At 51.5% G+C, this 25301-nt stretch overlaps 1 protein-coding gene across 1 annotated transcript in view; it reads right to left on the reverse strand.

Moving 5' to 3' along the window:
- Window positions 1-22667, reverse strand: part of DLG4 (discs large MAGUK scaffold protein 4) — a 197866-nt gene extending 175199 nt beyond the window's left edge. The window contains 2 exon segments of the mRNA XM_060254572.1: window positions 20681-20757; window positions 22551-22667. Of these exon segments, the coding sequence (XP_060110555.1) occupies window positions 20681-20757; window positions 22551-22644 (171 nt within the window). The 5' untranslated portion in view covers window positions 22645-22667.
- Window positions 22668-25301: the final 2634 nt, after the last annotated feature.

Consider the following 25301-nt stretch of genomic DNA (forward strand, 5'->3'; position numbering starts at 1 on the left):
CCAGTAGCTGCAAGTGGAGGAGTGGGGAATCAAACCCGGTTCTCCCAGATTAGAGTCCGCACACTTCACCACTACACCAAACTGGCTCTCAGGAGGAGTCCATAGGGCAGCAGGGCAGCCCCTCTCCTGGCCAGAGATCCTAGACAACCTCACGGGGCAAACCTGAACGAGGCAGCAAGACACCTGCTTGGAGCCCCAAGGGTCCCGAGGGCAGCCTCCAGCTAAAACCCTCAAGTCTCCAGTGCCTGGAAGGACTTCGCCCTTCTCTCCCTGTGACCTTCAAGCATGACTGATAACCAGGGCTTTTTTGGGTAGAAAAGGCCCAGCAGGAACTCATTTGCATACTAGGCCACACACCCCTGACGTCACCATTGATTCATGCAGGGCGGGAGGTTTGTAGAAAAAGCCCAGCATGGACTCAGTTGCCTATTAAACCAAACCCCTGACACCAAGCCAGCCGGAACGGCATTCCTGTGTGTTCCTGCTCAAAAAAAACACACCCGTTGACAACCCAAGTAGACTGGACTGAGGTAGATGAGCTAACTCAGTGTTTTGTGGCTGGAGACGGATTTGGGGAGACATGGACTGTGATTTGGTGGCAGGAGGATCCAGTTTAATCCCTGGCACCTGCCATTCAAGGATCTCTCAGGCAGCAAGCGAGGGGGAAAACCTCTCTCTTCCTGAGAGCCTGGAGACCCCCGCCCCCCCGGCACTCAGAGGAGGAGACCAGGTTACACACTCCAGGGATCACAGCCCTGCCATGTTGTAAGGCCTGATCGCAGCCTCTGCACAGTCTTCTCCACCTCCTCCTCGGCTCTTAGACTGCAAAGCCTTTTGCATTCCTGGCCCTAGATATTCGCCACACGCGGCCTGCTCCCATTATACCTGTCTTGTGGTTTTTGCTTTAGTGGCTTATTAGGTTGCTCTGTTACAATTGTCGTTAACTTGGCCACAAAATATTTGGTGGTGGTGGGAACCTAGCAAAGTTATAAAGCGGTACGGAAGTGTGGCAAAAATAAAACAGACAGTCCAGATTTTCTTCCAAATTGCCCTCTTCACATGGGCTACGGCACACGCTGGCAAAACCCCACTCCTGCCGCCGAAGAACTTCCCCATTCCCTCTTGAACAGACTCAAGGACCAGGAAAAAAAATATATATATATATATATATCCTGATGCTGCTCCAAACAGATCCTGAACTGATTGCAGGAAGCGCTATGGAGAAGAAAACCTCCTTCAACCCACCCACGTCACCTGCTCTTGAAACCTTCACCCCGTGGGCCAAGAAATCTATGAATGAAAAGCCCCCCAGAGGCCACCCTGGTCCTCCACGTCCTCCTCTCTAGAACCAGTTCCCTTTGCTTAGTGTTGAAGGAAGGATGTTCAGTCTCCAGCCGAGCCAAGATCTTTCAGGTTCCCAATGACAACTGGGAAGCTAAGAAGGTAGACTTGTGGTCACCTCCTCGCCCTGGCTCTGAAGGAGGAAGGAAGCCAGCATCCATTCAGTAAACCTCAGGGGAAGCCTCCTTCCTTCCTTCCTTCCCTCCCCCACCCACCCAGCAACCGATTCACGGCCAGTCCGGAGAAGATCCACTAAAAGCCAAGACAGATCGGCTGCAGGAAGAGGCCTCCAATCAATCACCCACAGCCCACATCCATTATTAACAGGTCTGGGCAATTTATGGAAAGGGGGGGGCCTCTCTGCAGTGGAAAGCAGCACCCCCTGCAAACGACTTCCTTCTACGAAGGGGCTGCCGCTGTGCTGCAAACCATGCTTCGGCATCCCCAAATTAATTGGTGTTCCCACCTGCCGGTGCTTTCCACAAGTCCTAATGCACACATCCTCCCACCCTCTCTCCCTCTCCCTCTCTCCCTGCCGTCTATTATTGCCCCACCCGGAGTTCAGACACATGCATCTGGGGGCACTGCCAAATCAAATGTCTCTTGACCCTGTCAACTCCCCCCCCTCAATCATTTGGGGAAGGGAAAATTCTTCAGCCCTGTCACCCCAAATTGAAAACCCAACAGCAAACTGCACCCCTCCCCCAACAAAATCTTACAACAGCACCCACACCCTCGAATGTTTCCTAGGAAAATCCAGACCTCCCCCACCCCATTCTACCCCTCCCAATTTGTCCTGGACCAATTTAATCTTATCTCTCCCCCCCCCCTTCCAAGCATGAGTCTATAGGAAAAAGAACCCCCCCATTCCCATTTAGGCCTGGCTAATTCCCCCCCCCCAAATCTCCAACCAATTGGAAGCTGACAACCACTGCAGTTTCCACCACCAGTTCCTACCAGCCACACAAGACAATCCCCCCCCCCCATCGAAATCAGCATTCATGGACGGTTCGAGTGTGGTATTTAGCAAGCACTGCATGCATTTGACGGGCGGAACGGAATGGCTCCTTTCTGTGCTATTTCTGGCTCCTTTTTCCCCCCACACATACACCTCTGTGATGTGCTCACAACTCCCCCCCCTTCCTCTGCCTTCTTCTCCCAAGATTCCCAAGGAAGAGTTACCACTTCAGCATGCCCAGTCTGAAGCAAACACCTGTTCACTGGGCACCCCTGGAAACCCACACACACTCACCCCCCCCTTCCCGCTTGCCTCCTTTTATAATTAAGCGCTCGCCTCACCCTGATTAATCAGGATTGAATCATTCTGTTTCCAAAGGCCCGGTGGGATGTGGAATTGCTCTAGGTTTCCATGGAGCAGACAGCAAGCGAAGGCAAAGAGATTTCTTCCCTTTTCTGAAAAGAGGCAGACCATTTCTCGCCCTGCTTTCTCTCAGCCCCTGCATCTCACATTTGCTCTGGCTGCTTTCTCTCATCTCCTGCCCTTGGAAGTAAGGAAAGTTTGCAAACAGCTGAAAACCTAGAAATGAGAAGGGCGGCTCTCAAAAGGTGCTCCTTCTCAACTCCTGGCTGTCCCTTCAAAGCTGACCTCTTTCTCCCACCTGTCTTGGCACAGACAGGGCCCCTAATCTTTTTCTCACTCACCCCATGGAATTGCCCGCTTGCTGTTGCCATGTGCTACAGGGAGGCTTTTCCCCACAGTGCCCAAAGAGAAAGGACACCTATTAGGGTACGGTGGAAGTGAAGTCTAAGCCAACACCACCATACCAAACAAGGCCCTGAACGAGGCCTGAAGATCCTCAGGACACCCGCCCCGAAAGGAAGCCGAGGGAAAGCTGGAGAGCACATCTGGAAGGGGACTTGGGAGGCGGTGAGGAATGCGGAGACAGAACGGCCATGTCTTCCCCACACCAGAGAGACCTACAACAGGAAAGTGGAACCCTTTCCCCTATTGCTACGAGGAGCCCTTGACGCTTGGGCCAAACGAAGCAGCCCCCCACCCGCCCCCAGAGTGACTCCAGAAAATCCACCAAGGCCCAAACCTAGCAAGCAGCTTTCCTCAGCCATGCCTAGGCACCATTTTCACAACAAAATGCCCCCCCTGGCCATCAGCACGGGCCACCCCACGGCACGAAGGCTGCGTGGCCGTCTCCAAACCAGCCCCCCCGGCTCCCCCTTCCCACTCGATATCCTTGCTAGGGGAGATAATAATTTTTTTAAAAAAGCAACGTGCAAGCCAGCCCCAGCCCTTCTCCTTGTCGTGGGCTGAGCCCCCTTTTCCTGAGCCCTAGTCCTAAGTAGGAGAGACCACGCTATTGCCAAGGGGACCGTGGGCGTTTCTCCGGTTCTAGCCCCGCCGTCCCCAGCTTCTCTGCCCTGTGACAGTCGCACCCAAAATCTGCACCCGGGTTCCAGCCCGGCGGTGCTGCGGCCAACGCATCCTCCGTCCAACGCAACCCCTCGGGCATCTATCTCCCTTCAGCACCACGGAGAGCTCCAGGGCTCCAGCACCAAGGCCAGCTCTCGAGCTCCAGCACCCTGGACAGCTCTGGTCCCCCCCCCCCCCCCTTCCCTTGAAGCCCCTCGGCCAAAGCAAAGCGCCGCCGGCCCCACCACTCCCCCAAGATCACCCCAAAGAGCCTGAAATCCACGCAATCGCCAGCTCCATGGAAACTGTGCAGGAAAGCGGGGCGGCGGCGGGGGGGGGGGGAGGAGGGGAGATTGGCTTCCGAAGCCTTCCTCCCACTTCCACCAGCAGCAGCCTCCCATCTCTCCCCCCCCCTCTCCCCGCACCACGCCAAGGGACCACCGGGGGCTGGGCCAAAGCACCCCACGCCACCCATGCCAGCCACAGCATCTCTCCTTCTGCCCCCCCCATGGCGCGCGCACACCTGACTCCTTCGAGCCGTCTCCCACCACCTCCCTCCCACCCCAACACCCCCCCCACCCCCGCACCGGCTCTTTGCAGAGGTGGCCCCAGCTGCCCCCCTCCCCCAGTTCGAGACGCGGCTCCCCCCCTTCCCCAGAGGTGGCAACGTCTTACCTTGGTAGTGACTATACACAGGCAGTCCATTCCTTCCTTGGCTCAAGCACCTGGCTGGGATAGGTCTGTAGCACATCAGATATGCCGGGGTTCAGGGTTACTGCTCGCCCCCCCCTCTTCCAGTTGCTCGCGGGTAGCCTGGGCTCGACTTGGCGGAGGGGGTGCCAGCGCCCTTGCGTCCCCCTCCCACCCCGGCTACCCTCTGCTGTTCCCCAAGGGGGCAGAAACTGACATTGGAGCGCTGGGGGGGGGGGGCTGTTGCAAGACGTGCGAGTATGCCAGGAGGGAAAGGCAGCGTGTGTGGAAGGCGAGGAGGGGGGAAGAGAAAGAGAGAGAGGCTTGCGGTGAGTGCAGGGGGTGGGGGGGGAAGTGACAGAATGTGGCAAAGGAAGGGGAGGGCGATGGTGGCGAGGAAGCCGGCTGCTCCCAGCACCCTTTCTTCCCTTGGCGCTGGGCAGGCGGGGAGAGGTGCGGAGGTGGAAGAAGAGGGGTGGGGGAGAAGAGGGGGGAGGGGAGGTGAGGGCAGGAAGAGGTTTGCCTTCTAAGATCTGGGGAGGGAATTGGTGGGAAGAGGGGGGAGCCTCTGGGCTGGTCCCCATCCGAGGGAAGGGGGGGAAGGTGGAAGAGAAGGGGGCACAAAGAGAAAAAAAGGGAGGGGGAAGGGAGGGAGGAGGCAGGAGAGAGAGAGAGAAAGAGAGGAGAGAGAGAGAGAGAAAAGGTTTAACCTCTCGAGTACTGGAAAGGATTCAACCGGGCAAGGAAGGTGGGCGGTATGGGGAGGTAGCCAGCGTCACCGTGAGGTTAACTCTCCCAGTGCCAGAAGAGACTGAGATGGGAGGGGAAGGGTGCCAGCGGAAGAGCAGGGAGGGGGGGAGGGAGAGTGAGTTTTGGTCATGTGTTAAGGATGCCTGTCTTGGCACCCAGAGGTGCCCGCACGCACAGACAGACAGACAGACAGACAGGCTCCCAGCCCCGAGTCTTCACTTGCCAAGGGCCAGGAAGTGCAAAAGGGAGTGTGTGTGGAGTGCGGAGCGATGCAGGCAGAGACGGCTCATGCCCAGTTCCTCTCCTATAAGTACCCACCACAGAGGGAGCATAGAGGCCGTCCACCCCCACCCCACCCCTGGAGGGTAGGTCTGTTCAGCATGCCCCCCCCCCCCAAGAAGTGTCTGACAAAACTGGAAAGGGAGAAGGAAAGGCAGAATGTGTGGGGATATCGGCTTTGTGGAAAGGCTGGGGAACACACCACCATCACAGGTGTGTGTGTGAGGGGGGGGCAAGGATCGGGGCACTCAAGAGAATTCGATTTCCCACTTGCCTGATCCACCTGGATCACAGAGTTGAGTTGAAAGCCCTGCGAAAGTTGAAAGGCCCATCTCTGCACACAAAACCTCCCTGGCTTCACACTCCTTTCTCCCCCCCCCGCCTCCCCCCCCTTTCCCCAGCAAGCTGAAAGAGGGTTAAATTTGGAGCTGGGATGTGGGATGAGAAAGAAGAAGGCGAATGGACCAACTGCCAGGAAAATGCATGCACGTCTCAGAGAGACAGACAGAAATATATGGTCAGACGGATGTTGGGGTGGGAGGAGGGCTTTAAAACTGCAGTTAAAATGCCTTGATCATAGGAGTGAGGGGGAGGTAAAAAAAAGATCTCAGAGAGAGAGAGGAGAGTGAGAGAGAGAATGCCACGGAATGTGCATATGTATATATCCCTCAGCCCAACAGATAGCCTACCAGCCCTGTGCTCTTGACAAAGATAGATAGATTTTTAAATTATGCTCATAGAGATATGCAGCTGACTTCTACCAAAAAGTTCAACACTGACTCCTCTCGCTGCCAGCAGCTCTCCAGGGTCTCAAGACCAGCTTTTGGAGGCCTGGAGCAGGACCTCCTGCATCCCAAACAAGCGCCCTTCCCCATAGGGCTGCAGCCATTCCCTTTTGGGTTAAAGCTCAGAGCTTCTTCCACAGAGATGAGGGGCCACGGCCCCCTTATTGGCTGCACTTGGCCCCTTCACTGGGCTGTAAGCTGTCTCTGACGTGAGCATTTCAGCCAACGCTTTTCCTCAGGTGAACTTCTTCAATGGAACCCCAATGAATTACCGAATGAAGCTGCCATCTGCTGAATCAGACCATCAGACCGTCAAGGTCAGCCTTGTCTATCCAGGTCTGGCCTAGCTCTCCAGGGTCCATGACCTCCTGCCTGGTCCTTTAACTGGAGATGCCGGGGATTGAACCTGGGACCTTCTGCATACCAGGCAGAGACTCTGTCACTGAGCCACAGCCCTTCTCCTTTAGTCTCCTGGGTCTGAGACAGAGGTCTTTCCCATCACCTCCTGCTTGGACCTTCTAAGGGGAGATGCCGGGGACTGAACTTGGGACCTTCTGCATGCCAAGCAGAGGCTCTGCCACTGAGCCAAGGCCCTTCCCCTTTAGTCTCCAGGGTCTCAGGCAGAGGTCTTTCCCATCACCTCCTGCCTGGTCCTTTAACTGGAGATGCCGGGGATTGAACCTGGGACCTTCTGCAAGCCAAACAGAGGCTCTCCCACTGAGGCAATGCAGCCCCTCCCCAGGGTGAGGACAGCCCGCCTCCTTCCTCACCTGTACCTCAAGGCCCAGGAGGGTGACACAGGCAATGGTTGGGTGGGCAACCTCGGGGGGGGGGGACACATAAAAGCTTTGGGGAGAGAGGTTCAATCTGTATTTTTTTAAAACTCGCAAAGGGAGGGGGAGAATCCACAAGGCGCAATCCCAGGGGGAGAGAGCCCAGAGGCCCGGAACCAGCGTCTGGCAAGACAAACTAGGATTTGAACTTTCCTCTGCAGGCCGCGTCCCATTTTCCCAAGAAGCGTATTTTAAATACTCACTAAATCAATGCACAGCAGCCAAGAAGGTCTGAGCGCCTGCTCCGGCTGCAACGCCACTGAGGATGTTCTCCGCAGCTGAGAACGAAACGTCTGGAAGGAAAACTTTCTCCAGTAGAACACGGCACTTGAGCCCGAAAGATTCTACAAACCCTAATGATGTTACCAGCCGTGAAAACCTGAAATCTTTAAATAAATTGTAGTTCACATATTATTTCTTTTAAAGGATCCACCGTGAGATGGAGCCAGGGTCTTCAGTTCACAAGACCTGAGCCAGGCTGTTGACAATAGGAAGTTTTCAAGGACATTAATTCATTGGGTCACGATAGGCTGAAAGCAATGGTCCTTCGTCTAGGCCGTGGAGAACTCACCGAAAATGTCAAGACAGTGTGCGGTTGCAATAAAAAAAGGCCAACGCCATGCTGGGAATTATTAGGAAGGGAATTGAAAACAAATCAGCCAGTATCATAATGCCCCTGTATAAATCAATGGTGCGGTCTCATTTGGAATACTGTGTGCAATTCTGGTCACTGCACCTCAAAAAGGATATTATAGCATTGGAAAATGGGCAACTAGAATGATTAAAGGTTTGGAACACTTTCCCTATGAAGAAAGGTTAAAACGCTTGGGGCTCTTTAGCTTGGAGAAACGTCGACTGCGGGGTGACATGAGAGAGGTTTACAAGATGATGCATGGGATGGAGAAAGTAGAGAAAGAAGTCCTTTTCTCCCTTTCTCACAGTACAAGAACTCGTGGGCGTTCAATTAAATTGCTGAGCAGTCAGGTTAAAATGGATAGAAGGAAATACTTATTCACCCAAAGGGTGATTAATACATGGAATTCACTGCCACAGGACTGAGTTGAGACAAAAACGTGTGAGCTGGAGGTGAAAAACCTGTGAGCTAGCTCACACTAACTCAGCTTAGAGGGAACTCTGGTTGAAAGTGACTGCTTGACGCCCCCCCCCCTCCCTTTCAGCTTGGGCCAACAACAAAATGGCTTCTCTCAGAGGCAAAGAGGAGAATAAAAGAATAAAAGCAAGTCTACCACTGGCAACTGCTGCTGGAACATTATCGTCATCTGCACAGCCAATCAGATCTTCAGTGACACTCCGAAGCCCCTTCACTTGGCCCACCCACTTTCCAAAAAAAGTTTGATGGGCACCACGAAAGGCGTCAGTAAGCATCACAGCACCCATCAGCACCAAGCTGAGGACCCCTGTCCCAAAAAGACCTTTTGTTTCACACCAAAGCTCCCCCCACCCCAAGTCCTGTCTTCTGCTGTCCGACACAGACTAGACGGTTTATGGTTTATTAAATTTCTATCCCGCCTTCCCCACCAAAGCAGGCTCAGGGCACGCACAACTGATAACTCACAATAAAACTGTTCAACCTGATTAATTACATCATAAAGGTAAAGGTAGTCTCCTGTGCAAGCACCAGTAATTTCGACTCTGGGGTGACGTTGTTTTCACGTTTTCACGGCAGACTTTGTACGGGGTGGTTTGCCATTGCCTTCCCCAGTCATCTACGCTTTTCCCCCAGCAAGCTGGGGACTCATTTGACCGACCTCGGAAGGATGGAAGGCTGAGTCAACCTGGAGCTGGCTACCTGAACCAGCTTCTACTGGGATCGAACTTAGGTCATGAGCAGAGCTTAGGACTGCAGCTTTAACACTGTGCACCATGGGGCTTGTAAAGGTAGTCCCCTGTGCAAGCACCAATCGTTTCCAACTCTGGGGTGACGTTGCTCTCACAAGGTGTTCACAGCAGACTTTTTACGGGGTGGTTTGCCATGGCCTTCTCCAGTCATCTATGCTTTCCCCCCAGCAAGCTGGGTACTCATTTGACTGACCTCGGAAGGATGGAAGGCTGAGTCAACCTGGAGCTGGCTACCTGAACCAGCTTCCACTGGGATCGAACTCAGGTCGCAAGCAGAGAGCTCTGACTGCAGTACTGCAGCTTTACCACTCTGTGCCATGGGGCTCTTTAATTACATCATATTTTTTTTATTTATATATTTTATTGAATTTTGAAAATATACAAGTTAATATCAATATTAATACTCATATACAATTACTTAATCTTATGGAAACAGGTTATAAACAAGCATAAATACTTACATATATACAATAAAATATCTAGTAAGAATTTTAAGTTATATAGATGTGTCTAGATATGTAAACCATGTTTTTATCCAAGGAGAGAGATCAAAATGAAAACAAGATTAAAGTTAAGGCAATAATTCCTGCATCAGAATGGAATCTAATTGAACCCATATTGTCATTAAACTATTAAGTAAGCGTTGCGAAGAATTCTTAACTCCCTAAATAATTTTTATGCAAACTATTACAGATTATTCCAAAAATTACTATCAAGTAATTACTGTTAGGTGTGATCCATGACTAGCACAGTAAAGGCCCTAACCTCCTCCGGAAACTGGTTCCACCAATAGGGGGCAGCAATCGAGAAGGCCCCGTCTCTGCTGGATTTAAATCTTGCCTCCCTCGGCCCAGGGTTCACGAATAGATTCTGGGTTCCAGATCTAAGTACCCTCTGAGGAACCTAAGGTAAACAGGTCCTTTGCCATTCAGAGCTTTAAAGCACCTTGTATCGAATCTGGTATACTATTGGCAGCCCCGGCTGTATGTGCTCCTGCCTGGGGAGCCCCAGTAACAGACTGGCTGCCACATTCTTCACTAGCTGTAGTTTCTGGATTCGAGACAGGGGCAGCCCCATGTAGAGGGCATTACAGTAGTTCAGTCTCGAGGTGACCGTTGCATGGATCACAGTTGCCAGGTTGCTGCACTTGAGGAAAGGAACCAGCTTTCTCACCCGCCTAAGGTGAAAAAGGTCCTTTCGTGAAGCACAAAGATCCCAACTCCGCCTTCCCAGCACCACACCCAGAGGCCAGTGTGGAAACCTTTTCCTTGGGCAGCTCTTTCCACCAGTTCTACAAGGGAGGAAACCTGCTCTGTCTGCCATCGCAGCCCCAAGCTTCTTGCCCTCTTGGCTCTATGCCGACAGGACAAATAACAAAGCCATAAGTCGCACTGCAATTGTGAGTGGGTGGGCTAGAGAAAACCGCTGCCCTGGCCAAGGAATCATAGACTCATAGAGTTGGAAGGGACCTCTAGGGTCATCTAGTCCAACCCGCTGCACAATGCAGGAAACACACAAACTCCTCCCCCTAAAGTCACAGGATCTTCATCACTGTCAGAGGCCATCTAGCCTCTGTTTAAAAACCTCCAAGGAAGGAGAGCCAACCACCTCCCGAGGAGGAAGCCTGTTCCACTGAGGAACCGCTTTAACGGTCAGGAAGTTCTTCCTAATGTTGAGCCAGAAACTCTTTTGATTTAATTTCAAACCACTGGTTCTGGTCCTACCTTCCGGGGCCAAAGAAAACAATTCCACACCCTCCTCTAGATGACAGCCCTTCAAATACTTGAAGATGGTGATCCTATCACCTCTCAGCCGCCTCCTCTCCAGGCTAAACATCTGCAGCTCCTTCAACCTTTCCTCATAGGTCTCCAGACCCCTCACCATCTTCGTCGCCCTCCTCTGGACCTGTTCCAGCTTGTCTATATCCTAGAAGTTCCTTCCAACTCTATGATTCTTAAAATGTGGTGCCCAAAACTGAACACAATACTCCGGGTGAGGTCTTACCAGAGCAGAGTAAAGTGATACCATCACATCACGTGATCTGGACACTAGACTTCTGTTGAGGAAGGGGGGCTTCCTCTCCTTCTCCTGGGGTCTTCACTGCAGCCAAGGCAGCAAAGACTGTTGGTTTTGCCACGGTGTGCGAAGGTCATTGTGATGCTCTGGTGCGCATATAGCAATATTGCAGGCAGGCCCGTTGCGCCGCACAGGCTGAAGACTCCACTCAAGGTGTTTTTCCTTCTAACACCATAAATTATTCTCTATCTGTCAGTGAACTGGAAGCACCCTTCAGGTACCTGACAAAGACGGCCGTTGCCCATGAAAGGTTATGCCACAATAAATCTGTCACTCTTTAAGCTGCCGCCACAAAACACCTTTTTGATGTTTTCCGTTCTTCTTCTCTCTCTCTCTTTTTTAAAAAGCTGCAAATGGTTTGCACTCCACTGGAGTAGCTTTTCTAAGCACAAGGCTCCCAGACCCCCTTCTGCCACTTATGGGTCTGCTGAGGTTTGGTCTCCAGTTGCCCCTTCCCACAGGTTCTTCCCAGACCTTCTTTTGAAGAAACTGACCCACACCCACCCACATCTCCCCCAGAGAGAGCTCGGTCTTAATCCCACTAGCCCACAGGCCAAGATCCGCTGACACAAATCCTCCCCATCTCCCCCAAAAGGCCCTCCTTGACTCCTGGGGTTGTAATATGGCTGCAAACTTCCAGGTAGGGCCTGGAGATCTTCCAGAACTGCAACTGTTCTCCAGACTACAGAGGTTAGTTCCCCTGAATAAAATGGTTGCATTGGAGAGAGTGAGGATTTTGTGGTGTTCTGTCCTGCTGAGGTCTCCCCCCCACCCTCGCTGGCATTACCCCCAAATCTCCAGGAATTTCTCAGCCTAGGTTGCGATCACACACAGTAAACAATGAACTTTCCATCCAATTTCAAGGCCCTTTCCCGCTGGATTTTGCCATTTCATACAGTAAAGTCCAGTTGGAAAGTGCATTGCACGTGGATGGAAAGTATATTATTGAGTGTGTGTGATCGTAGCCCCAGAGATGGCAACTGTAGATGGTGGGGAGATGGGAAAAGGCACCTGGGACATCTCCAGTTTCAAACAGCAGCTGGACGATGGAGGAGGGGAGACAAAAGGAAAACCTTTTCCCCACAACCAGAGTTGGAAGGGACCTCCAGGGTCATCAAGTCCAACCCCCTGCACAATGCAGGAAACTCACAAATACCTCCCCCTAAATTCACAGGATCTTCATTGCTGTCAGATGGCTGTCTAGCCTCTGTTGAAAAACCTCAAAGGAAGGAGAGCCCACCACCTCCCGAGGAAGCGTGTTAAACTGAAGAACTGCTCTAACAGTCAGGAAGTTCTTCCGAATGTTGAGCCAGAAACTCTTTTAATTTAATTTTAACCCACTGAATCATAGAATTCTAGAATTGGAAGGGACCTCTAGGGTCATCTAGTCCAACCCCCAGGGCAATGCAGGAAACTCACAAACACCTCCCCCTAAATTCACAGGATCTTCATCTCTGTCAGATGGCCATCTAGCCTCTGTTTAAAGACCTCCAAGGAAGGAGCCCACCACCTCCCCAGGAGGAAGCCTGTTCCACTGAGGAACTGCTCTAACGGTCAGGAAGTTCTTCCTAATGTTGAGCCGGAAACTCTTTTGATTTCAAAGCTCCAAACCACCACAAGATGTTGCGGCAGGAACAGATACAAAAATTTGATGGCTCCACGATGGGAAGAAACAGTCAGGCTGCAGCAGCCAGAGGGGCAGAACCAACTGGTACCTTGACCTGGAGAGCCCAGGAAAACCCAGTGATCTTGTCAGATCTCGGAAGATACGCAGGGCCGACTCTGAGCCTGCTTGCAGGAAAGGGTGGGGTATAAATCTAAAAATTAAATTAGAAGAAGACGACCACAGATTTATTATACCCCACCCTTCTCCCTGAATCAAGAGTCTCAGAGCGGCTTACAATCTCCTTTATCTTCTCCCTCCACAACTGACACCCTGTGAGGTGGGTGGGGGCTGAGAGAGCTCTCCCAGAAGCTGCCCTTTCAAGGACAGAGTCACAGAGCAGCCTACAATCTCCTTTCCCTTCCTCCCCCACAACAGACACCCTGTGAGGTTGGTGGGGCTGAGAGGGCTCTCCCAGAAGCTGCCCTTTCAAGGACAGAGTCACAGAACAACCTATAGTCTCCTTTCCCTTTCTCCCCCACAACAGACACCCTGTGAGGTGGGTGGGGCTGAGAGGGCTCTCACAGCAGCTGCCCTTTCAAGGACAGAGTCTCAGAGCAGCCTACAATCTCCTTTCCCTTCCTCCCCCACAACAGACACCCTGTGAGGTGAGTGGGGCTGAGAGGGCTCTCACAGCAGCTGCCCTTTCAAGGACAGAGTCTCAGAGCAGCCTACAATCTCCTTTCCCTTCCTCCCCCACAACAGACACCCTGTGAGGTGGGTGGGGCTGAGAGAGCTCTCCCAGCAGCTGCCCTTTCAAGGACAACTCCTGCGAGAGCTCTGGCTGACCCAAGGCCATTCCAGCAGGTGCAAGTGGAGGAGTGGGGAATCCAACTCGGTTCTCCCAGATCAGAGTCCGTGCACTTCACCACTACACCAAACTGGTTCTCTTGAATGCACTTCTGGCTAATTAATTTTTAGCACTTCTGCCCTGGCAGAGCAGAAGGAGGGGAGGGGCAGTAATTCCTGGAATGGGAGACTTCCTGGAATACCAGGAGTCAGGAGGGCAGGGGCAGGCTGTATTCAGCCACCTCCCTGAATATCCTCCAAGCTCCCAGTAGGGATCAGTCAGCAGGCTGCCAGGACTTCTATGTGCACGCTCACACACACACACTCTAATAAAATAATAATAATAATAATAAAAATAATAATAATAATAAAAATAATACTTTTTATTTATATCCCGCCCTCCCCGCCAGGGCAGGCTCAGGGCAGCTCACAACATAAGAGTATAAAATACAATAAAACCATACATAGTAAATTACAATTTCAATAATAAAATCATCATTAAACCATTAACAACTCTATTAAAATTAACATTGTGGTGCTATAACTTGGGTCTTAAAATTCAGTGGCTAAAACATATCCAGCGAAACTTTCTTGGCTCGGTATTAGGTGAAGGCTAATTTGAAGAGGTAGGTCTTACAGGCCCTGTGGAACTGATCTAAACATCGCAGGGCCCGTACCTCCTCCGGGAGTTGATTCCACAGCAGTGGGGCTGCAATGGAGAAGGCTCGATCCCGGGTGGTCTTCAATCTGGCCTCCCTTGGCCCAGGGATATTCAGCCGGTTCTTTCCAGCTGACCTCAGTGCTCTCTGGGGTTCATATGGGGAAAGACAGTCCCTCAAGTAGGCTGAGGGACTATGCCCCCCCCCCCCGCAAAAAAAGAGAGCCAACTGGTCTGAGACGGACCCTCCCCTTCCCCCTTTCATTGGGAACGTTCCTGGGGCCACTGATTGGCTGGGACCAAGAACATCCATTGAAATGGGTCCTTTGGGGCAGAGCAGGAGTCCCTCCAGGGACAGAAGAGTCTCTGTTCCTGCCCTTCCCCTTTTTCTGCTTCGCCAGCGCAGAAGTGCTGAAAATTAATTAACCAGAAGCGCACTCAATTAGAGAGCAGCAGATCGGGGGGGGGGGGGGGGGGGCTTCTCCCAGTGCCCCCTCCCCCCTGCCCTCCCCCCAGCGCCCCAGGCCTCTCTGGCTTCCTTGTCACATTTCCTATCACGGGGAGGGCTGTTTCCTCAAAACAGACCCCCGCCCCACCCTGGGAGCCGACGTTTCTTGAAGTCTGCTGTGTTAAGACTGGCCTGGCTCAGGTTGCCGACTCTGGGTTGGCCCTACCTATACCGCTTAAGCAATAATGGATCTAGGAGAACGTTTGCTCTTATAAGGTGGGACGCTCTCCCTTCAGCGGTGGTGGTGGGGAGATATAAAAAAGCGCCGTTCCAAGATAGTCCGTGCAGCAACGATGGTATCGAATCTTTACTCCATGTCATATTTGACTGTGGGGCATAGAACGATCTTCGCAAAGTACTTCCATTTCCCACGGCCATACCTTTTACCAGTAGTCAAAAAACGCAACCCCTTAAGAATCGTCTTAAGAACCCTGAGGTTACATAAAAATGAGCAAAATTTGGCTGGCTGGCCACAAGGATAAGGAACACTCTAATCCTTCAGTCAGGAAATGGCTAAACATCTTTACCAATCTGTTTGCTGTAACTGCCATGTTCTGTTATATTTGTAGTTTTACAACAGCATTTTATGGTCATTCAGTTTTAATTTTATATGATGTTACTGTTTTAAATGCTGGCTTAGGCAGTGAATGAACTAACTAACTTTGAACTCTGGGTTGGGAAATTCCTGGAAGTTCTTTTTGGGAGGTGGAACCTTATGACAGCAGGGTTTAGAGAGGGGAGGGGAGGGACTTCATTAGGGCTACAGAGAAAAACCTCTGTTTTCTCCATTGGCTGAGGCTCCTCGCTTGGGAAAGAAGGGGGGGGGAAGAGCTTGCTTTGCCAGGCTCTCTCAATTTCACAGCAGAGCTACTGAGCCAAGCCTCTCTTCCTTCTATTGGGGAAGAAAGGAAAGAGGCAGAGCTTCCTTTGCCCAGTTCATAGAATCATAGAGTTGGAAGGGACCTCTAGGGTCATCTAGTCCAACCCCCTGCACAAGGCAGGAAACTCACAAACACCTCCCCCTAAATTCACAGGTTCTTCATTGCTGTCAGAGGGCCCTCTAGCCTCTGTTTAAAAACCTCCAAGGAAGGAGAGACCACCACCTCTGTTTAAAAGCCTCCAAGGAAGGAGAGACCACCACCTCTCAAGGAAGCCTGTTCCACTGAGGAATCCCTCTAACGGTCAGGAAGTTCTTCCTAATGTTGAGCTGGAAACTCTTTTGATTTAATTTCAACCCATTGGTTCTGGTCCTACCTTCCGGGGCCACAGAAAACAATTCCACACCATTCTCTATAGGACAGCCCTTCAAGTACTTGAAGATGGTGATCCTATCACCTCTCAGCCGCCTCCTCTCCAGGCTAAACATCCCCAGCTCCTTCAACCTTTCCTCATAGGACTTGGTCTCCAGACCCCTCACCATCTTAGTTGCCCTCCTCTGGACCCATTTCAGCTTGTCTATATTCTTCTTAAAATGTGGTGCCCAAAACTTAGCACAATACTCCAGGTGAGGTCTTACCAGAGCAGAGTAAAGCGATACCATGTGATCTGGACACTAGACTTCTGTGATACAGCCCAAAATTGCATTTGCTTTTTAAGCCGCCACATCACATTGTTGACTCATGTTCAGCATATGCTCCACTAAGACCCCTAGATCCTTTTTGCACATACTACTGCTAAGACAAGTCTCCCCCATCCTATAACCATGCATTGGATTTTTCCTACCTAAATGCAGAACTTTACATTTATCCCTGTTAAAATTCATTTTATTGATTTTAGCCCAGTTTTCCAGCCTGTCAAGGTCATCCTGTATCCTGTTTCTGTCTTCTTCAGTGTTTGCAACCCCTCTCAATTTATTATCAACTGCAAATTTAATAAGCATTCCCTCTATTCCTTCATCCAAATCATTGATAAAGATGTTGAACAAAATAGGTCCCAGGACAGAACCCTGAGGCACTCCACTTGTCACTCCTCTCCAAGAGGATGAGGAACCATTCACAAGCACTCTTTGGGTGCGATCTGTCAATCAGTTACAGATCCATCTAATGGTAAGAGGATCCAAACCACATTTTACCAACTTGTCAACAAGGATAGTATGTGGAACTTTATAAAAAGCCTTACTGAAATCCAGATAAACGATGTCTACAGCATTCCCCTGATCCAGCAAGATAGTCATTTTCTCAAAAAAAGAGATCAGGTTAGTCTGACATGACTTGTTCTTGAGAAACATCCATGCTTTCTAAATGTTCCAGGACCAACTGTTTGATTATTTGTTCTAAAACTTTTCCAGGTATAGACGTCAAGCTGACAGGTCGGTAGTTACCCGGATCCTCTTTTTTTCCCCTTCTTGAAGATGGGGACAACATTCTCCCCCCTGCAGTCATAGAATCATAGAGTTGGAAGGGACCTCCAGGGTAGAATCAGAGAATGATAGAGTTGGAAGGGACTTCTACAGTCATCAGTCAAATCCCCTGCACAATGCAGGAAACTCACAAACACCTCCCCCTAAATTCACAGGAACCACATTGCTGTCAGATGGCCATCTAGCCTCTGTTTAAAAACCTCCAAGGAAGGAGAGCCCACCACCTCTCAAGGAGGAAGCCTTTTCCACTGAGGAACCGCTCTAACAGCCAGGACGTTCTTCCTCATGTTGAGCCGGATACTATTTTGATTTAATTTCAACCTGTTAGTTCTGGTCCTACCTTCTGGGGCCACAGAAAACAATTCCACACCATCCTTTAGAAGATGACAGCCCTTCAAGTACTTGACGATGGTGATCATAGTACTATCACCAGTAGGCCAACATTCTGTGTCGCCCTGTGGCCAAAACAACTATGTGCCATCATGAGGTCCATCAGTGAGGCCAGGACACTGGAAGCCCTCACATTGTTGCCCCCCCAAAAAAAACTCATCAAGAATACAGAGCATCCCTGCCCCAGACAGCGAGTTCCCTCTTGGCCTTGTGGCTAACAGCCACTGATAGAGCACTGCTCTCAAGAACAGAAGAGAAGCCATGTTGGATCAGCCCAGTGGCTCCTCCACTCCAACACTATGTCACACAGCAGCCAAAAAAACAGGTGCCATCAGGAGGTCCATCAGTGGGGCCAGGACACTAGAAGCCCTTCCACTTTAGCCACCAACCTACCCCAACCACCAAGAATACAGAGCATCACTGCCCCAGCCATAAGAACATAAGTGAAGCCCTGTTGGATCAGGCCAATGGCCCATCCAGTCCAGCACTCTGTGTCACACAGTGGCAAAAAACCCCAACCCAAATGTGCCATCAAGAGGTCCATCAGTGGGGCCAGGACACTAGAAGCCCTCCCACTGTGCCCCTCCAAGCACCAAGAATACAGAGCATCACTGCCCCGGATGTAAGAACATAAGGCAAGCCATGTTGGATCAGGCCAATGGCCCATCCAGTCCAACATTCTGTATTACACAGCAGCCAAAACACCCAGGTGCCACCAGAAGGTCCATCAGTGGGGCCAGGACACTAGAAGCCATCCCACTGTGCCCCCCCAAGCACCAAGAATTCAGAGCATCACTGCCCCGGATGTAAGAACATAAGAGAAGCCATGTTGGATCAAGCCAATGGCCCATCTAGTTCAACACTCTGTGTTACACAGTGGTCAAAAAACCCAGGTGCCATCAGGAGGTCCATAAGAGGGGCCAGGAGACTAGAAGCCCTCCCACTGTGCCCCCCAGCATCAATTATACAGAGCATCACTGCCCCAAACATAAGAACATAAGAGTAATCATGTTGGATCAGGCCAATGGCCCATCCAGTCCAACACTCTGTGTCACATAAGGACATAAGAGAAGCCATGTTGGATCAGGCCAATGGCCCATATAGTCCAACACTCTGTGTCAAATAAGAAGAGAAGCCCTGTTGGATCAGGCCAATGGCCCATCCAGTCCAACACTCTGTGTCACATAAGGACATAAGAGAAGCCATGTTGGATCAGGCCAATGGCCCAATTAGTCCAACACTCTGTGTCACATAAGGACATAAGAGAAGCCATGTTGGATCAGGCCAATGTCCCATCCAGTCCAACACTCTGTGTCACATAAGAACATAAGAGAAGCCCTGTTGGATCAGGCCAATGGCCCATCAAGTCCAACACTCTGTGTCACATAAGGACAGAAGAGAAGCCATGTTGGATCAGGCCAATGGCCCATCCAGTCCAACACTCCGTGTCACATAAGGACATAAGAGAAGCCATGTTGGATCAGGCCAATGTCCCATCCAGTCCAACACTCTGTGTCACATAAGAACATAAGAGAAGCCCTGTTGGATCAGGCCAATGGCCAACCAGTCCAATACTCTGTGTCACATAATAACAGAAGAGAAGCCATGTTGGATCAGGCCAATGGCCCATTCAGTCCAACACTCTGTGTCACATAAGAACAGAAGAGAAGCCCTGTTGGATCAAGCCAATGGCCCATCAAGTCCAACACTCTGTGTCACATAAGGACAGAAGAGAAGCCATGTTGGATCAGGCCAATGGCCAACCAGTCCAATACTCTGTGTCACATAATAACAGAAGAGAAGCCATGTTGGATCAGGCCAATGGCCTTTCCAGTCCAACACTCTGTGTCACATAAGGACAGAAGAGAAGCCATGTTGGATCAGGCCAATGGCCCATCCCGTCCAATACTCTGTGTCACATAAGAGAAGCCATGTTGGATCAGGCCAATGGCCCCTCCAGTCCAACACTCTGTGTCACATAAGAACATAAGAGAAGCCATGTTGGATCAGGCCAGTGGCCCCTCCAGTCCATCACTCTGTGTCACAGAAGAACATAAGAGAAGCCATGTTGGATCAGGCCAATGGCCCCTCCAGTCCAACACTCTGTGTCACATAAGAACATAAGAGAAGCCCTGTTGGATCAGGCCAATGGCCCCTCCAGTCCAACACTCTGTGTCACAGAAGAACATAAGAGAAGCCATGTTGGATCAGGCCAATGGCCCCTCCAGTCCATCACTCTGTGTCACAGAAGAACATAAGAGAAGCCATGTTGGATCAGGCCAATGGCCCCTCCAGTCCAACACTCTGTGTCACATAAGAACATAAGAGAAGCCATGTTGGATCAGGCCAGTGGCCCCTCCAGTCCATCACTCTGTGTCACATAAGAACATAAGAGAAGCCATGTTGGATCAGGCCAGTGGCTGTGGCCCATCCAGTCCAACACTCTGTGTCACGCATTGGCGATATAAACCCCAAGTGCCATCAGGAAGTCCACCAGTGGGGCCAGGACACTAGAAGCCCTCCCACTGTTGCCTCCCTCAAGCAACAAGAATACAGAGCATCCCTGCCCCAGACAGAGGGTTCCCCCTTGGCCTTGTGCACTGCTCCATATGTTTATGGTGCCTCTAAGAGGTTGGAAGTTTTATATGGGGTTTTCGGTCACCCAAAGCAAGGTAGGTGCTACAGCCAAGTCCCTGCACCCGTTCAAGCCCGGCGAGCCCCTGTAGCGCTGCAGAGCCCTCCGCCATGGCACACAGAAACCATTGAACCAATCCTGCTTGTACTCTGGGATCAGCCTCAAGCGGCAGGAGGAGAGAGAGGCGGCCTCGGGAAATGCCTGCAGTGATTTCTCTGTCATCTTTTTCCCCACACTGATGTTAAGTTGTTTACACCACTTATACCCCACCTTTGTCCCCAGAGGGGACCCAAAGTGGCTTACAACACTCTCCCCTATTTTATCTTCACCACAACCCTGCAAGGTAGGCGAGGTTGAGAGACTGGCCCAGGCTTCCCGAGCATTGTGGGGATTCGAATCTCGAGCCTCCCAGATTCTAGCCTGATGCTTTAGCCACGGCACCACGGTGTGCCTCTCTTTCTAGGAAAGAAGCACCTAACAAAGAAACAAAGAGGTCGGCACACTGAAGGCCTGGATGCTCGTTTCTTGTTGATGCAAGAAATGCACTTTGTTTGAGCTCAGAGGCAATCGTCCTGTCCCCAGGCTGAGCCGCTGGGCATGGAAATAACAGATTTTCGGAGGCTACAGCTACACACAATGGAGACAGCAAAAATCCAAAGGCGAGAAAGAGGGGCGTACCTTAGGCCGAGGCCTTCGCAGGGACGTAGTAACGGGCGGGGTGTCTGCAACTGTCGCTTCGTAGAACTCCTGGATGTCTAGACCGGAAGCAGAAGGGCAAACGAGAGAGTCAGCCGGCAGCTGTGCAAGAGGGTCTTGTCCAATTCTTCTGAAGCGTGTTCTATCCCCCACATTCCCCCTGCGGGGTAGGCCAATCTGGGCCATTAGCCTGAAGCCAGCAGCTAGGATTGCCAAGTCCAGCTCAAGAACTATCTGGGGACTTTGGGGGTGGAGCCAGGAGACTTTGGGGGTGGAGTCAGGAGTAGGGGTGTGGCAACCACAATGGAATTCCGAAGGGAGTTCCGGCCGTCCCATTTAAAGGGACTGCACTCCTTTTAAATGCCTTCCCTCCATTGGAAATAACAAAGGATAGGGGCACCTTCTTTGGGGGCTCATAGAATTGGACTCCCTGATCCAATCTTTTTGAAACTTGGAGGGCGTTTTGGGGAGAGGCACCAGACGCTATGCTGCAAATTTGGTGCCTCTACCTCAAAAAACAGCTTCCCCAGATACCTGCAGATCAATGCTCCATAATGCCCTATGGAAATCGGTCTCCACAGGGAACAATGGAGTGCCCAGCAGACATTCCCCTCCCCCCTCCGCTCTCTGATGACCCTGAAGCAGGGGGGAGGGCCTCCAAACCAGGGGATTCCCTGTCCCTGCCTGGAGATTGGCAACGCTACCAGCAGGCCTCCTGGGGTGTGGCCTTAAGTGTCCCCTGGCAGTGGCTTGCGCAGCTCCGGTCAATCGCCTTAGAGGTCGGCAGGCGGCTGCTCCAGGGCTCAGCTCAAAGTTAATTATGAAACTTGGATTAAGCCCTCTATTTAGAGCCACCGGGAGCTGAGCCGGACTCCTTCCCTGCCTGTCCCTCCCTCTACAGGCTGGCCGGGGGAAGCGAGGAGGGGGCTCACCGGATCTGGGGAAAGGGGATTGGGGCCCAGCCAAGTGACCTATGTCAGGCCAATCTGGACAATTCAGCAGGCCATAAGGGCCGAAACCGCACCGCTCAGAAGCATGGGGGAGGGGCAGGAGAAAGGCCTATCAACCCTCCCCGGCAGTGGTGATGAAATCCCGGCTTCTGGGCACTTCCGGTCCCTCCTCGCCTCTCCGGTTTCATCATCCCAACAACCCTGAGAGGTGGTCCAGCTAAAAGCGTGCCTCGACCAAGGTCAGCCAAAGGTTTGGGGACTGAATCCGGTTCTCCCTGCTATACCGTTCTGGATCTATTTATTTCTTGCTTTCACAACTGGGTAGAATTGTAGAAAAGCAGTTTGGAACAGCTTCTGGTAAACAGACACCCAACTTCCACCCAGCGTTCCTCTCCCAGCGGTGTGTATCATCTAGGGTTCCCAACCTCCAGGTGGCACCTGGGGATCTGCTGGAATCACAACGGATGGCCAGCAGACAGAGAAAACAGCTGCTTTAGAAGCACGGCATTATACTCCACTGAGGTCCCTCCGCTCCCCAGATCTTACCCTCTCCAGGATCCACACCCAAACTCAGCATTGGTAACGAGACAGGAAACCTAGGTCTCGATTCAGTCCAGAACGATGCTCTAATGAAGCTCAAGACAATGCGTCCTCCTGGACTGAATCAAGACGAAGGTCTCCTGTCTCATTACCAGTACTGATTCCTCCATGTCTGCTACCTGTCTGAATATCACACCTAATCCAATCATGATCTGAACATCACACCTAATCCAACCTGAGCATACGTAGAGCACATTTCCTTCAACATGATCATGATCCCTTGCTTGTTGAAGCCCCTCCCTCCATTTGCTCTAGCTCCTCCCCCTTTGGCCCCCATCCCACCAGGCTCCGCCCATACGCACCCAGAAGCGCCTGGAAGAGTTCGCTTTGGAAAATCCCAAGCAGTTTCTCCGCCTTGTGTCGGAAGTTCTGATCCAGGAAGAGGGTTTCCTCCATCAGGCGCAGAGCAGCTGCTGTGTCTGGTGCCGAGGGAAAGGCAGAGAGAGAATTTAGGCATCTGCCCCTCCCCGGACCCCTTCACGCGCACCCTCACGTTTGTTCCCCCTGCCCCCTGAACCAGCACCTCTTCTTGGCAATCAGGAGTAGGCGTCCGGCCTGCCATTCAGCGCCTACCCCAACTCCAGTAGGACACCTGGAGACAGACCTGAGTTCCAATCCTGATTCATTAGGGAGAAGCCACGGAGCCCCCAATCTCAGCACCTAACTATCCAACGGAGCCATTATGGCCCATTTCAGGGGTCCCCGACAGGTGCTCCCAGCCACCTCCCTACGGGGCCACCGGGTGTTTTTAGAAAGTGGGCGGGGCTCCTGCCCAGCAGGGCTTCTGATTGGATGCTGGAGAGCTGATTGGCTGTGCAGACTGAAATAACGTTTCAAGCAGCAAGAAAGGTCGCTTCAGTGTTTGTTTCATTCTCTCCCACCCTTTCCCCCCCAAGGAGTATACATTTTTAAACTATCCCTCTTCTCCGGTGGTCATTTTGCAGAAAAATAGGTGGTGGAGCTCATTAGCATAGCTTGTTAGCATATGCCTCTACACCCAGCCAAAAGCAACCTGATGCAAGAAAGGAGAGCCCCAGGCGAGCAAGACATAGAATCATAGAGTTGGAAGAGACCTCCAGGGTCATCTAGTCCAACCCCCTGCACAAGGCAGGAAACTCACAAACGCCTCCCCCTAAATTCACAGGATCTTCGTTGCTGTCAGATGGCCACCTAGCCTCTGTTTCAAAACCTCCAAGGAAGGAGAGCCCACCACCTCCCAAGGAGGAAGCCTGTTCCACTGAGGAACTGCTCTAACGGTCAGGAAGTTCTTCCTAATGTTGAGCCAGAAACTTTTTTGATTTAATTTCGTAGAATCATAGAGTTGGAAGGGACTTCCAGGGTCATCTAGTCCAACCCCCTGCACACTGCAGGAAACTCACAAACACCTCCCCCTTAAATTCACAGGATCTTCATTGCTGTCAGATGGCCATCTAGCCTCTGTTTCAAAACCTCCAAGGAAGGAGAGCCCACCACCTCCCAAGGAGGAAGCCTGTTCCACTGAGGAATTGCTCTAGCGGTCAGGAAGCTCTTCCTAATGTTGAGCCGGAAACTCTTGATTTAATTTCAACCCATTGGTTCTGGTCCTACCTTCCAGGGCCACAGAAAACAATTTCACACCATCCTCTATAGGACAGCCCTTCAGGTACTTGAAGATGGTGATCCTATCACTTCTCAGCCGCCTCCTCTCCAGGCTAAACATCCCCAGCTCCTTCAACCTTTCCTCATAGGACTTGGTCTCCAGACCCTTCACCATCTTCGTCGCCCTCCTCTGGATCCATTCCAGCTTGTCTACATCCTTCTTAAAATGTGGTGCCCAAAACTGAACACAAAACTCCAGGTGAGGTCTTACCAGAGCAGAGTAAACTGATACCATCACATCACGTGATTCGAACACTCGACTTCTGTTGATACAGCGCAAAATTGCATTTGCCTTTTTAGCCACCGCATCACACTATTGACTCATGTTCAGCGTATGATCCACTAAGACCCCTAGATCCTTTTTGCACAGACTACTGCTAAGACAAGTCTCCCCCATCCTATAATCATGCCTGGGATGGCTAGAGATCCAACCAGCCCAAGCAGGCCTCGCTCACCTGGGGCTCTCCTTGCCCCCGCCCACAGTCAGAAGGCCAGCAAGCCACCCACTGCCCAGAATCACATAAGAGGTGGAGAAAGGGTGGCAGGGCTTCTCCAGGGGTTAATGAAGGCTGATGGGGGTGTGGCAAAGCCCCTGGTGGCTGGCTGGCTGCTGGCTCTCCTAATCCAGGGATTGTTATGCAGCTGCACCTTTTATTCAATGGACAAGGTAGGAAGTTGTGGAGGAGGAGGAGCTGTCAGAAAGGTTCAGGAGCTGCGCTCTTGTGAGCCCCTGCTGAATTCAAGGCCTGCTCTGCCGTTGGCTCCACCTCCTGCAGTCGCCATTTTTGGGCTGCCCCCCTGCCAACCACCACCACCTTTATGTCAGAATTCCATGGGTGCCACAGGCTCAAAATGGCTGGGGAGCCCTGGCCTTCTTCATGTTGTCCAAAGGCATGAAGGGGTGAGAGATTGCATCCCTCACCTTGCCTGCGGAAGCAGCCGTCCCCCCCCCCGCCCCCAAATAAGTAGAAGAAATCTTTTCAATCAATAAATAAGCAATTGATGTCATCTGGAGATTGATCCCGGGAGAGCTCCAGCTCCCACCTAGATCTCGATTCAGTCCAGAACGATGTTCTAATGAAGCTCAAGACAATGCATCCTCCTGGACTGAATCAAGACCTAGGTCTCCTGTCTCATTACCTGTTGTGTCCTAGGTTCAAATGGAGAACTGTTACTTTTGGAGGGAAGCTGAACAAGCCAAGCTTGTACTCCACACCAGGGTTCCAGAGAAGGCCTAAGCGTGCCCAATCAGGGGAAGGATTGAAACATAAGTAGCCAATCAACATCTAGGCTCATACTGTACCCTGATAGGCCCTTAGGCCTCTGTAAATAGCCAATCCATGTACATAGTTAAGGTCCAATCAGAAGGGGGCAAGAATTGTATAAAAGGAGCGGGAGGTTTGAATAGAGCTCAG

The sequence above is a fragment of the Heteronotia binoei genome, chromosome 15 (assembly GCF_032191835.1).
Source record: "Heteronotia binoei isolate CCM8104 ecotype False Entrance Well chromosome 15, APGP_CSIRO_Hbin_v1, whole genome shotgun sequence".
Taxonomy (NCBI): Eukaryota; Metazoa; Chordata; class Lepidosauria; order Squamata; family Gekkonidae; genus Heteronotia; species Heteronotia binoei.